This window comes from Schistocerca gregaria, chromosome 7, assembly GCF_023897955.1.
Source record: "Schistocerca gregaria isolate iqSchGreg1 chromosome 7, iqSchGreg1.2, whole genome shotgun sequence".
Lineage (NCBI taxonomy): Eukaryota > Metazoa > Arthropoda > Insecta > Orthoptera > Acrididae > Schistocerca > Schistocerca gregaria.
Genome location: NC_064926.1, coordinates 566,647,153 through 566,662,637, shown reverse-complemented (window position 1 = coordinate 566,662,637; position 15,485 = coordinate 566,647,153). Strand labels below are relative to the sequence as shown.

The 15,485-nt window shown below is 42.2% G+C and overlaps 1 protein-coding gene across 1 annotated transcript in view; it reads left to right on the top strand.

Annotated features, from left to right (window-relative positions):
• The window catches only part of LOC126282477 (adipokinetic hormone/corazonin-related peptide receptor variant I-like), a 128,321-nt gene extending 113,329 nt beyond the window's left edge, over positions 1–14,992 (top strand). Inside the window, exon 3 of the mRNA XM_049982134.1 lies at positions 14,777–14,992. Coding sequence (XP_049838091.1) covers positions 14,777–14,992 — 216 coding nt within the window. The remainder of the gene's footprint in view (positions 1–14,776) is intronic.
• The last annotated feature ends 493 nt before the right edge of the window (positions 14,993–15,485 follow it).

Here is a 15,485-nt window from a genome sequence, read left to right as displayed (position 1 = left end):
TATTTATTCTGATTTAATTTATTGAGTTATAAATCTGCAATCGTATTCTGGATCATCAGCTTCGAGTTAAGAGTTTAAGACATGGTGCACATGTAACTTTATTTACATTATTCTGAGGATTCTCAGGAAAAAAGTTAAATATACGAGAAAATGAAAAGTGGCACCGAAGGGCTGCGGTAAATAGTGCAGAAAGAGATTTGTTAAGAGTGCCCGTTCAAGGCTTGAAGCCAGTTGTGCAGGGAGTAGGTGTCAGGTTAGCAGGGACTGGGCGTGTGATATTGATGAAGGTGAGGAGTCGGTACATAGAGCCGTACAAAGCCAGGGTTGCAGAACAGGAGGGGAAGGAGTAGACGTGTTCCTAGAAGCAGAACTCACGTTAGTTGAAATACGGGACCACCGGTTGTTGAGCTGGTAAATAAATTAAGCGTTGTGGACGGTAGCGTGTTCGTGAAACGTGACCAACCTTTTATTCTGTGCAGCGGCACGAACAGGAGTTTATTGGGTGTTGATAGCGTACATCGGTGCCACTGTGGTCCCTGAAAGCCAGTGTTCTGTTTACTATGCTGTGAGTTCCCGCTAAACTTGTAACTCGTGTGGTGGTAGATTTCTTGTCCTGACCCTCGATGTCAACTAGGAGGGTTGGAACTTAAATAGTAGCAACTAATTATTCACAACCGATACAAAAGAGTTGCAGGTTTGCACCTGTTAATGTCCTTCAAAGTAGTCACCAGCGTTGAGTAGAACCCGTTAACAGCGATGTGGCAGACGTAGTGTACCATTAGCAGATCCTGTTCTATAGATGGTTCGAATGGAGCAGTCTGAAGTTACGATGATTCTCGTGTACGACTGCGATGGGGTTATCTTAATGCGTTACGTTCTTCCACGGCAGAACGTCAGTGCACAGTATTACTGTTCGTTTTCGGAGCGTCACCTGCGACCAGCTTTGCGAAAGAAGCGGCGACACTTTCTGCGCAACCCACCCACGATTTTGCACTACGATGCGCGGGCGCATACAGCGCAAGCTGCGGCTGCTCTGTTCGGTCGATGGGACTGGGAACACCATACTACCCGGACTCAGGTCCTTGTGACTTTGATTCAATTCCGAAGATGAAGAAACCACTTCGTGACATTCACTTCAGAACTGTTCCAGCGATTCGACAGGCAGTACACTGCTCCATTCGCACCTTCAATAGAACAGACTCTGCTAACGGTATACTACGCCTTGTACATCTCTGGCAACTGGTTCTACACAACGCTGGTGACTACTTTGACGTACAATAACAGATGCAAACATATAACTCTTTTGTATCGGTTGCGAATAAATAGTTGCCACTATTTAAATTCCAACCCTCGTATTTACCTGAAAGTTCTCAATTCCAAACACAGAGCAGCTTCTCAAACCTCGTTGTAGAAAATAGTGCTTCAGTTGTTCAACACTGACACAGAATAATTACGGCAATCTCTGCTCGTTTAATTGAAGAACGCACATCGTAAGAAATACACTAAACAACGAGGCGAGCGAGAGAGATTTCGTAAAATAGTGGTACAATATACGTAAAACATTTAGCGTTGGTGATTTATGTACGTATGACATGCAAAAAGTATTTTTTAAAGTTATTAACAACTATTAACAATGTTCCGAAGTGCTGGAGGTTCATTATCACATGGAGGTGTTAAAAGTGCACCTAGACACAAGCCAGTGATGGCGTAAATAATGGAAATTTAACTAACGAAATGATATGATATGATAAGATCGTTTTGTTTCAGGATATTTACAACGCCCTGCCTCCTGATATCCATGACAAATTGATTAAAATAGTCTACAAATTTGCCTGCGTACACGCTGCGATGTTTTTACATGCTGTGAGTGGCACTGTGCGTGTGAAATACCGCTGCAGATTTATGCAGATCGAGTAAACTGCTGAATCCAGTGGACTGAGATAGGTCCAACAACATCAGCAGAAATTTATAGAAGGCGAAGGGCGCTCGAAGTCAGGATAAGTGTGAATTTAGTTACGGTGATAACGCGATACGTATAACAGAGTACTGAATTATTTTAGCAGGCACGAATTAAATCCTACATTAATTACACTGTTCTAAAAAAAACGTTTTTTTCTATTTCTGATAAAAAATATTGTGATCCTAGTTGTATTTTGAGTGCTGAATTGAAAACTGTTTTTGGTTTTTTCTGTCAGGGATAGTTTATGTGTTATCGCAATTTTATTTCTCTTTTCAGTTTCTGATATAGTGCAGCAAACGTGAGGTGAAATTCGACAAACAAATGCACATCTTTATGATGTTATAAGTTCATCACATTGATGGAGGGTGGGATCTAACATATAACACAGTAACCTTTGTGTATACACTTTGAAGCATTTATTTAACATGAGAAATTACAGAAAATTGACAATGAGCCACTGACTTGTAATGCACATCACTTTTTTTCTCTTGTATTGTGAATCTTTCTTCTCTCGAATGATATTCCAGCAATAATCTGCTAACATAGAAGGTACCCACTTCCCTTCATAGCGCCTTTCTCTGGTAGAAATGTCTTTATGGAATCTTTCCCCATGTTCATCAGATACGTCACTACAACTCTCTGTGAAGTTGTCCAGATGAGAGTCCATCATATGTACCTTCAAAGACATATTGCACTCCAAATCCTGATATGCTTTGATCATATCCTTCACCATTGCTTTGTAGTTAGTAGCTCTTCTTCTTCCGAGGAAGTTTTCCAACACCATCTTGAAACAGTCTCATGCGGTTTTTTCTGTATCGGTTAAACATGCTTCAAAATTTGCATCTTTCTGTAGCTCCCTGATTTGTGGGCCCACAAATACACCTTCCTTTATTTTTGCAGCTGAAAGACGGGGGAATTTGGTAGCTAGATATGCAAACCCACAGCCTGTTGGATCCATGGCCTTCACTAATTGTTTCATCAAGTCAAGTTTGATGTGAAGCTGTGTAAGTAGTATATATTCAGGAGCTACTAGACTTTCACGTTGTACGTTCTTTTCGCCAACTTCCCATCTTCGCCTACTTTGTGTAGCCTTGTGGCATTCCCAGTACCATAGCAATTACCTTGAAATCTGCACATATTTTCCATTTGTGTTCATTGTATTTTAATGAATTTTCCTCCTGTTTCTGGCAAAAGTGAACTTCCCACAGATGTAGCAGAAGTTGTCCGGCTTACATCGACATCTACGACGACGTGGCATTTCTGCAAATTTAAAAATACCACTTTGGTAATATAACTGTATTAAATTAATAGTAGGGAACTAGAGGAACGCTGATGTGTAAAAACCAGCAGCCGTTTTACCTTCAGCACCAGGCTAAATCAGTTAACACACAGGAACTAAAAAATGCAACCATGCTCGGAAATATGACAGACAGTTACTTTTTCAGCCAAAACACCCACTTTTTAAGACTGACACAAATTGCGGCTAACACCACTGTTGTAAAGTCGATGCACGTGCCCCTAGGAGGCGTGAAGCTTTACTGCCGAGGCAGCGACCGGCTATCGTCGTTCGAGTTGATGAGATGTTTCAGGTGGTCTTAATGACACAGGTGTAGCGAGGGATAACCTAATGATGTCTGATTCTTCCCACCTGCTGTTCCACAAGAAATTATCACGTTCTATCACTACTGGATGCGGCAACATACCCGTATTTCTCTATAACGTCTTTGTGTTTGCCATGAATTGTAAAAAGTATTCCTGACAACGATATTTTCTTTACATATTTGAATTTCCCACGGTGAAATGGTCTAGAAGCACATACTTTAATATCAGAAATAGAATCCATGTCGAACAGTGTTATTTACGCTCAAATGGTTATGCCAGAATCTGACTCTGGAGAGGGAGATCCAACGCCAATCGAGCGAGCTAACTGACGTGCAACATCTCAGCAGTGTTGTGCATGACTACTGAGCCTGTCGATGACGAAGTATGGCGCCCCTCCCCCCCTCAACACAGTCCAAGAAAATATGAAAATATGTCAGTCTTTCGATTGATATCGTTTCCAGGCCGAGTTGCACGATAAGAGTTCTCTATAATTTCTTTTATATATATAATTCCGGCTGCTCTGAAAAGTAATTCTTTTTCACAGATGACGTGATCCGAGATAGAGACTTTTTACCTACATCACTTCGATACTTTCCTTCTTTTTTACAGGAAAGAAGAGACACACAATTCGAATGCAAGGCTGTGATTCGCTGATTTCTTTTTTAGGCGGGGAAGGCGACGTGGCCCTTTCGTTCGCGGCACTTCGGAGGTCCGGACGGCAGCTCGTCAGAGGAATTTCGCCGCGCGCACATCCGTCCATCATTTTAGAAAAGGCTATTGTGTCTCTGTCACCTTAAGTAAGCCTCGTGAGCCGCTTTTTTCTCTCGATGCGTGCCTGCCAGTTTCCAACGCTCTCGCAACACCTGTCATAATAGTGGCTGTTTCACTTATTTGCTCCGTTCCATTACAACACCGAAGAACACACACACACATACACACACACACACACACACACACACTACACACACACACACAAATCAAAGCTGCAGTTTATAATCCACAGTAGATATAATGAGGTGACTTTTGTGTGTGTGTGAAATCTTATGGCACTTAACTGCTAATGTCATCAGTCCCTGAGGTTACACAGTACTTAACCTAAATCATCCAAAGGACAAACACACACACCCATGCCCGAAGAAGGACTCCAATCTCCACCGGGACCAGTCGCAAGGTCCATGATTGCAGCGCCTGAGACCGCTCGGCTAATCCCGCGCGGCGAGGTGACTTTTAGAATTACCTGAGCTGTGGCACGAATAGCATTGAAGCATGGTGATAATGTCGTTTATACTTCTGAGCTTTCTCCGTTACATTAGCTAAACGAGTAATCGCGACTGGTGAGTAACAAGTTCATTGAAATGGATGCCATTTGAAAAATCATAGCCCCCTCCTCTGCAAGTCTACATGGACTTGAGGGTAAATGTACCGATCGTACAGAGATGTCTTGTTGTCTGGAAGATCATCTAAACGGTGAGATCGAATGCTTTCCTCGAGTTCTGTTTAAATATCTCGGATCACGAGAAACGCTGTCCACTGACGAAAATGATAGTACTTTTTTCCACGAAAGTAACTGTTTTCTTCTTTCTTTTTATTTTCCTTTCCGCGTGTACCACGTGTTTATAACTTAAGTGCAGCTCCTCACAAAGCTCCACCGTGAGCTGTAAGTGTCGTATGGCAGCTAAACTCGGTAGACATGCTAATGCGTTAACGTGGAACTGATTTACGCTGGAAAAACAAATTACTTCCAGTTTTGGTCACCAGGAGCAAATCATCCATCGTGAGTGAGAAGTATGTGAATCGAGGAGAGGACCTGTGCGCTGCTGGCGAAACTGTTACACGTTAACTTCAGAAATTACGCTGCTGGATTGGGAGATAGTCGCCAACAGAAAGGTCTGAGAAGAGGTCCGATGTCACTGAGCCGTGATAAAAATTGCTGTTTCGAAGAGCGCGCCGCAGCGCATAGTGTGGAGCAGTCGCCCTCCGTTTCTGGCGGTGGCGCCGCTGTGGCAATCGCCGCTTTGGTGTCTCCCTCTGGTGGGAAAGGGGAAAGGTTGCCTGTTCACGTGCATTTAAGGGGCGCGATAAGCTCGTCAGTCGGTCAGTTTGTCAGCCGCGTTAGTGTGGGGCAGTCACTGCCTGTCCGTCGTCTGGAGTGCTTCTATGTGTTAGGCCGCCAGTCTGCTCCAGTTTGTTCAGGCAATGGTCATTGGCGGTTGGTTCGCTCGGTTGTTCGATCGTGCACTGAGACACAAGTTGATTTGTACGCCTTGAGCGTCGGCGCATGTGAGGTCGCCACATGAGTCCAGTGGGCTGCGCCGTATAGCGAGGGGTAGTGGCTTCGCGGCCTACACGAGAGCAACAGGAGTCCACCCACGAAATCAGTCTGGCCGGCGCGAGCTGCGACGCCGTGAGAAGATTGGTGCACCTTCCTGCGTCAGTTGAAGCGGCTGCCAGCGAACAGTCCTGGAGAGCGTTTTAGGGGTGCAGCCCCAGGTCTTAGCCAGACATCGCAGTTTATTCGAAGTTAAGTTATTCGTGATAGGTTGTTTCATTTACTTGTTACATTCTACTTGTTTTCTTGGTCAGTCTCGCGTCCCCAACTTGCTCGTCTGTCTCCCGTCCTCCTCTGTTAGGCAGTTGTAATATCTCTTTATATTCGATGAATTATTCTGATACAATTCTACTCTTGAATGGCGTTTACTAATTTTCTATCTTCATACTCGCAGAATCCATGCTCAAAGTAGTTTCATACAATAGCTAAGCCATGAGCGCATAATTATTCTGTGTGGTACTCTCTCAGGTGGTTGTTAGAAAAAAGCTTCCGAGATTGTCTTCGTGCCGATTAGCCTGAGCATTGTCTGAAGAATTGTAATCTGAATATTGAGATTTATGACAAAAGATAACTGATACGAAATTTTACGATTAAAAGGGATATATATATATATATATATATATAACTACTACTTCATACAAGAGGTGTGTAACAATTTCAATTTACATTGTTTCACATTTGAAAATTAGTGATATTCATCGATATATTGCGTAGTTGCTAATCAGAAGGGAACTTCCGAAAGACTGGATACGAACCTGCATTTAATAATCCAAGAGCTCCATTACTCCTTCGGAAGGATGAACTTCATCAAAGCCAAATATCCGCTTGATCGGAGGTTTCCCGACTGATTATACAACGCTCCCAAAAAATACGAGGCATTTTATTTGTACAGTTTAGCAGACTGCCGCAAAGCATGAGCTTGCAGAGAAGAAGAGTCATCGCCTGATTTCATTCTAACAAGTAAAACTTCTGAATCATTTTGAGTGACCGAGTTACGACTGTTTCCTATTATGAATGATTGATTACTCGAACGAATTGAGAACTACATAACTACATAATTACATAGGTAGGAGGAAAAATTACACAGTTAGTGTCTTTCTGTCTGTCTGTCGGTCTGCCGTACGTTAATAGCTGCCTCTGTCATGTTTGTCGGATTCGGTGTTAACGAATTTATTGCTTGAAGTGTAACTGCTGAATTCCTGAAATATGTTTTATCTTGCCTATCATCTTGAGAGGCTGTATATGTGTAACGTAGAGCATGTTTGGCCAACCTTGTATATTTTATGTAAGACTGCATTTCATGAGTTTTTATTTAAATGATCATTTTAGAATATAAAGTTGGCACCCTTCCACCGTAAAAGTTTCTTTTTAAATCAAGTTGCCCCTTCGATGGCGAGTTAATCGTTTAATGTTAGTGTTTTGTACCATTTCCATCCCTCCTACGGGGTGCATAGTTTATGTGCTTGTGTGAGTTGTTAAATTTTTTTATAGTAATCTGGTGTATTGCAGATTTGCACCAGTGTAGTCTTCCAGAGGTTGTTATGAGCGGTCGTGACTACGGCCGTGTCAAAAGGGAGCGGCAAGGTTCTGAGCACAAAAGGTCATACTATCAAAAATTTGTTCTTTCTGCCTCTGAATAAATTGTAACTTGATATTTAGAGAGTGCTTTCTGATTATTTTAAATCTGTTTGTAAAAAAAAGGTCTTTTAGGAATAAAATTTCCAGTTGTTGAAAGAAATTTGATTTGTTTTCATCAGTTACCCACTGACAACTACTTCCACGCTCAGATAGTGTGATTAAATGTGTTAATGTTCTTGACGAATCGCTAGTAAAAAAAGTAAATTCTTAAGAAAAAGTTTTGAAAGTAAATTCACGGTTCAGTCATTAAGTAGCATAAAGAAGACGGTAGTGGAATTCGAAAACACGGGTATGGTTAGTACGGCACCTTGAAGAGGGAGGCGTCCTATCCCTGTGGCAGTTCCTCACGAGGTCGCTCTTGCTGTAACCGAACATGCAGCTTGTGGCCCCGGTAGTGCTAAAAGTGCTCGTGTGTAGTACGAGGTCCAGACGTTGCAGCAACTGAGAGCTCAGGATCCGCAGTAGCGTTCTGAATTTGCTCTTCGGTTTCTAACAGGGATGGAAGTTCATAACATATAGCCTGGCAGTATCTTATGAAGAGACACGTAATACATTGTAGGGTGCAATGAATACACAGGACTGCCGGATTTGAGGCACTGTTAAACCGCGTGCTGCACGCTAAGAGCTACAGCGCTCGCAGTGTGTGGCTGCGTCTTGTGGATTCAGAAGCACCTTTACTTTCGTCGCGATCTGCCTTGAAGAAAATACACCGAGGGAGCCTCTCAGATGTGCCGTGACGTCTGCACGCCATCGAGACCTCCTTGTACATCACGTGATTCCTGCTTTGGAAGTGCACAGCTGTGTGGAAACAACTGTTTTCATGCAAGTCGGTGGAACCCCTCATCTCGCTCGCTCAGTGAAAGGTCTGCTTGTGAAACCTCGCGCCAACGTGTTATTTCCAAAGCTTTTCCACATATATGAACTGTAAGAGCATCTGATGTGAACCCATGTTTTCTTTTTTGAAGAAATTTCCTCCATCTGACTGTTAATTATTTACTTACGTTACAAAATCATGCTTTCGGCTTTGTAGCCATCCTGAAGAACAAATACCTGTGACCTGTCTGACATGTCATGGTCAATAAAACATATTTCTGGACTTAGAGATCAGTCGTCATATTACAGAACTGAGTACATATCCGAGACACATGATATCGTCGACATTGCGGACAGTGAGGAACCATTACCGTACAGCATTGTGTACCAGTTGATAAACCAAAGTCAAGAATGCAGATCGCAGGAATATATTGGCAGTTAAAAACACCTTACTGTCTGTTAATGGTTTCTCATTGTGCACAGTGTCAGCCATATTATGGGTCTTGGATATATACTCGTATCCTGTAATACAAATAGTAAGTTTAGAAATACGTTTTTTTCACGATGTTGTTGTTGTTGTTGTTGTGGTCTTCAGTCCTGAGACTGGTTTGATGGAGCTCTCCATGCTACCCTATACTGAGCGAGTTTCTTCATCTCCCAGTACCTACTGCAACCTACATCCTTCTGAATCTGCTTAGTGTAGTCATCTCTTGGTCTCCCTCTGCGATTTTTACTATCTACGCTGCCCTCCAATACTAAATTGGTGATCCCTTGATGCCTCAGAACATGTCCTACCAACCGATCCCTTCTTCTCCCCAATCGTATTCAGTACTTCCTCATTACTTATGTGATCTACCCATCTAATCTTCAGCATTCTTTTGTAGCACCACATTTCAAAAGCTTCTCTTTTCTTCCTCACTAAGCTATTTATCGTCCACGTTTCACTTCCATACATGGCTACACTCCATACAAATACTTTCAGAAACGACTTCCTGACACTTAAATGTATACTCGATGTCAACAAATTTCTCTTCTTCACAAACCCTTTCCTTGCCATTTCCAGTCTACATTTTATATCCTCTCTACTTCGACAATCATCAGTTATTTTGCTCCCCAAATAGCAAAACTCCTTTACTACTTAAAGCGTCTCATTTCCTAATCTAATTCACTCAGCATCACCCGACTTAATTCGACTACATTCCATTATCTTCCCTTTGCTTTTGTTAATTTCATCTTATATCCTCCTTTCAATACACTGTCCATTCCGTTCAACTGCTCTTCCAAGTCCTTTACTGTCTCTGACAGAATGACAATGTCATCGGCGAACCTTAAAGTTTTTATTTCGTCTCCATGGATTTTAATACCTACTCAGAATTTTGCTTTTGTTTCCTTCACTGCTTGCTCAATATACAGATCGAATAACATCGGGGAGAGGCTACAACCCTGTCTCACTCCCTTCCCAACCACTGCTTCCGTTTCATGTCCCTCGACTCTTGTAACTGCCATTTGGTTTCTATACAAATTGTAAATAGCCTTTCGCTCCCTGTATTTTACCCCTGCCACCTTCAGAATTTGAAAGACAGTATTCCAATCAAGATTGTCAAAAGCTTTCTCTAAGTCTACAAATTCTAGAAATGTACGTTTGCCTTTTTTAATCTAGCTTCTAAGATAAGCCGTAGGGTCAGTATTGCCTCGTGTGTTCCAATATTTCGTCTGTAAAGAATTCGCATTAGTATTTTGCAGCTGTGACTTATTAAACTGATCGGTAATTTTCACATCTGTCAACACCTGCTTTCTTTGGGATTGCAGTTATTATATTCTTCTTGAAGTCTGAGGGTATTTTGCCTGTCTCATACATCTTTCTCACCAGATGGTAGAGTTTTGTCAGGACTGGCTCTCCCAAGGCCGTCAGTAGTTCTAATGGAATGTTGTCTACTCCCGGGACCTTGTTTCGACTTAGGTCTTTCAGTGATCTGTCAAACTCCTCTCGCAGTATCGTATCTCCTATTTCATCTTCATCTACATCCTCTTCCCTTTCCATAATATTGTCCTCAAGTACATTGCCCTTGTATAGACCCTCTATATACTCCTTCCACCTTTCTGCCTTCCCTTCTTTGCTTAGAACTGGGTTTCCATCTGAGCTCTTGATATTCATACAAGTGGTTCTCTTCTCTCCAAAGGTCTTTTTAATTTTCCTGTAAGCAGTATCTATGTTACCCGTAGTGAGATAAGCCTCCACATCCTTACATTTATCGTCTAGACATCCCTGTTTAGTCATTTTGTTCTTCCTGTCGATCTCATTTTTGAGACGTTTGTATTCCTTTTTGCCTGCTTCATTTACTTTATTTTTATATTTCATCCTTTCACGATGATATGCACACACATGTCAAAGATATTTTAACATGGACATGAGAACGGATACAAAGCCTAAATCATGATAATGTCAAATAAATAAACAGTTAAGAGTCAAATGATAGGAATTTCATTAAAAGAATTCTTCATACCGTACTGTTGTCTCCCACGAAGGAAAGGTCATGAATCAATCCTCGATTTTGCTCTGGGGATGTCTAAAACAACGCGTTTACCAGGAATACGTTTCGTCCCTACCTGATCTCAAGGCCATTAGATTCCACCGGAACTGCTTCGATCAAACCCTTGATCACATCGTTTTATGGACGCAGTATCCCATCGACGTCTCCAGGGCTCATGCTGAAAAAAGCTGTGTAAACGGTGGATAATAAGAAAACCAACATTTTACATTTCTCACGTGTTTGATCTTTCTGACCACGCCTCCTTCCTAGTCCATTACATATGGAAACATTTCTCTTCCTATTTCTTGCATTCACAGCGCCAGATTTGTATCTAGTGGCCAAAACTGAAACGAATTTTTTTTTCCATTTGGTTCCGCATTAATGCATCATAATACGTACTAAGTTTCGCTGCCATACGATAATTACAGCCCACACTGGATCTCTGTGAGTAGCTGAACTGTAACTATTCGGTATGAACGATACGACTCCGGGACGTCAGGTTTCGAAGCTCTGCGAACTTTCTACAGCCAACTTTATACTGGAGGTGTATCAATGTACTTCAAATTAAAAGGGAGGTCAGAGTTGGCCGTGATATTGATGGTTTATTGATAGAAAAATCGATTTTCAATCACATAGTGATCATCTTCAGTGCTGTGGTGTACAAATTAACTCTTAGGCACTTGTATCAATTTATTATCAGTTACAAAAGAGGAGAAACGATCACAATAATTATTTCTCAGCTTTGGTAACTGATAATTAATTGATACCAGTGCCTATGAGTTAATTTGTACACCACAGCACTGAAGATGATCACTATGTGATTGAAAATCGATTTTTCTATCAATAAACCATCAATATCACGGGCAACGCTGACCTCCCATTTAATTTCACATATACGGCCGTTGTGCACACAGCACTCCATGGAGTCGCCAATCAACGTACTTCATCAGGGTATTATCCCACCGGTACTTGGTTTTAACACGGTTTGTCATGTTGGCGATAATTATAATCTTTTTAAGACCGTTACGTATCGAATCGGAAAATATCAACCAAAATGTTCTCCTATACCAGTGGAACATCATTATATTGTTATCTCGGCCTCCATCGAAACACGTACACTATGTGATCAAAAGTAAGCGGACACCTGGCTGAAAATGAGACGTAAGTTCGTGCTGCCCTCCATCGCAATGCTGGAATTCATAACGGTGTTGACCCACCCTTAGCCTCGATGGCAGCTTCCACCCTCGCAGGCATACGTTTAATCAGGTGCTTGTTGAAAGATGCAGTCGCCATCCCCGATTTGCCCTTCAACAGGGGGAAGCAAGAAGGTGCTTAAAACATCAATGTAGGACTGTGCTGTTATAGTGCCATGCGAAACAACAAGGGGTTGCAAGCCGGCTCAATGAAAAACACTATCACACCCTAACGCCACCGTTTCCGAATTTTACTGTTGGCACTACTCACGCTGGCAAATGACTTCACCGGGCGTTGGCCATACCCACACCCCGCCATCGAATCGCCACATTGTGTACCGTGATTCGTCACTCCACACAACGTTTTTCCACTGTTCACTCGACCAATGATTACGCTCCTTACAGGAAACGAAGCGTCGTTTGGTGTTTACCGGCGTAATGCGTGGCTTATTAGCAGCCGCGTGACTATGCAATCCAAGTTTTCTAACCTCCCACCTAACTGTCATAGTAGTTGCAGTGGATTCTGATGCAGTCTGGAATTCCTGAGCGATAGTCTGGATAGACGTCGGTCTATTACACATCACGACCCTCCTCAACTGTCGGCCGTCTCTAACAGACGAGGTCGGCCTGTACGCTTTTGTGCTATGCATGTGCTTTCCACTTCACTACCACATCGGAAACAGTGAACCGTCGCCAAGGTAGCCCCTGCGGTCTGGCAGTATATCTAACGCCACACAGTACCGAGGTTGTATAAGCCCAAGGCGTAAGCAATGTTAAACATCGGCTGTTTTGGAAACAGACGTTCCTCGTACTACTTCCTGCAGAGAGAGTTCGAGATGGCCTGCAGGAAGTATTACTTACTACACCAACATATGATTGGCTGACAAATACTATATAAAGGCTAGAACCAGCACCGGAAGTCAGTTCACGCTGAATACGAACCTGAAGGACGTCTGCATGGAAGACTACGTCTTCGACATCGGAATAGGACTTTTAATTAAGTGTATGTGCGGTACCACTGACTCTTGTGAGAAACTTAGAAGTTATCTTTTGTTGCCTCTAGTAGGAAATTCTTACTGACTTTGTGATTGTGACTTTTCGGTATTATTGAGCCATTTCCATGTAAATTCACGTAAATAAAAGTTTTGTTGTAAAATCTTCCAAATTATCAGTTACAACACTGGGAATGTTTAGGATTGTTGAAAACTCGCGTACAGCGTATGACACGTGTGACACCCAATCACCTGACCACGTTCAAAGTCCGTGAATACAGCGGAGCGCCCCATTCTGGTCTCTCACGATGTCTAAAATGTATGTATTATTTTTTTTGGGGGGGGGGGGGGGGGGGGAGGGGTGTCTGGAGCCTTTTGACAACGTAGTGTATACAATCATTATTGGTATAGCGAATCCGGCAATGCTTCGGAATTACTAAATATATGTAAAATGGAACATATGTTTTAATCGTCTTCTTGCCCTCCCCCTGTCTATCCTTCTCCTCCAACCCCCTTCCCTTTGCCTACCTAGTCCTCCTCCTTCCTACCTCAGTCCGTCAGTTTCCCCTTACTCGCTGTACATCTTTTATGCCACACTCTCTCTCTCTGCAACTCCTACTTCTTCATCTCTGTGTGCGTATCCTCCTTTTCCTTCTTTATCTCTATTTCCCCCCACCTCCTTTGTTCATCTCCTCTTCTCCCCCGCCCTCTCTGACCTTATTTATTGTTATTTCAAACGGCACCTTGATTGGGACTTGAAGTCAAAATAAATGAATAAATCAGTTGTATTCAATAGACGCAGGGTATGAGACAGATCTTTCCAACTGCTAGATTGCAAGAATAGTAGCTTTAATGACAGTATTCCGGATGGTTTTAATCCGCGAACAGGTAGGATTATAAATTTAGCAACAATCACAACCTTCATGTTTTCTGTTAAAAATCAATGAGAAATGGAAAAAAACCACAGGTTTTCACAGCACCGCTTAACATGTTCTTTCTCGCATCCGTTTTAACAGAAACTGGTTACTGTATAGTTATTATATGATTTCCCTCCAAACGTTGTATACGCTCTTCGTCAGTCTCATTGCCTCGAAGATCGTGTAGTAGGCTTCCGTTACGCGTACCCCGACCGATATTTTTCGACACCTCAGTGGTGACATTTTTTCCAAAGAAATAAACCACGAACTGAAAGCTGCTGAATGTTTGCAACGCACCAAATTACTACGAACTGACATCAACGCAGTCATTGCAAGATGTGAAAGATACGATCCCCACCGATAACGCACTGAAATACCACTTTCGATTATATTATTTTTCCCAAAATATCAATATTCAATGCCGGATGTGTTATTGTTACGAAGCCACGTGACAGAAGTGTCAAGCTGAATGTTACGTTTTACGTTTTAACAAAACATGCTACAGCAGAACTGTCAAACCGACCTTCTCGTTTCTTTCAGTGGGGTTTCCATACAACGTGCCATCCGAATTTCGAACTTTGCCGGTGGATTTTGCTAAAATTTTCTTTGGCGCAAACTGTGTCCTGAAAGTTATGAACACACACACACACACACACACACACACACACACACACACATATATATATATATGTCGATAGAGCCGTCTCCTCAAGTGATGATCTGTCATAGTGGCAACAACTGATTTTTTTATAGAGATTTTTGAATTTTGTAATTGTTTTTCATCAATATTTCACGTCACAGGTTTCTCATCAAAAATTCTACATGATTTTTGAATATAGCAGTATTATTGCCACCCCTGGAGAGATGGCATCACAACAAGACATGTGGCCGATAGCCGCCGAGGTCAACCACGTGGAGTGCAGCTCAGCTGCTGTTACTGCTCCTAGCTTGCACCCTTCATCAAAGGGCTGGCTGGCTGGCCAGCACGTGGTAAGTTCCGTGCCTGATACTGGATGAGCTCGGGCAATAACGTTCGAGGTTCTGCTGTGCTGCTAGTTGCCACAACTGTATACGTGGCTCTCAAAAGAGCCATCAGACCTCTGATTAACGTCAATATTATCGAGCAAACGCGTGCACCTCTCAACCATAGACAGTACGCGAGAGTGTAATTACAATTTCTCAATAGAAATACGAGGTTTTATTAATCGAGATTGGTGTAATTACTGGCTAGTCAATTCCAAACGGAAGATGTAGTGATGAAAGTTGATGAGAAATTTATGTTTCCTTAACATAATCTTCCAACACTATGACCGAAGTATCGTTTACTCTGGGTCAGGACAATTACAAACTCATTCTCTTACGCTAAACACCAAAGGACAAAGTAGTGATGGATCCATGCAGTCTCAGTCTTCAGTTCCTCATGACTGAAACAGGTTGAAGTTTATGCTTGAAAAGAGACCTTTTATCTTTGTTCGAAAGATTATTTCGATTTTTTCAATACCATTTTTAT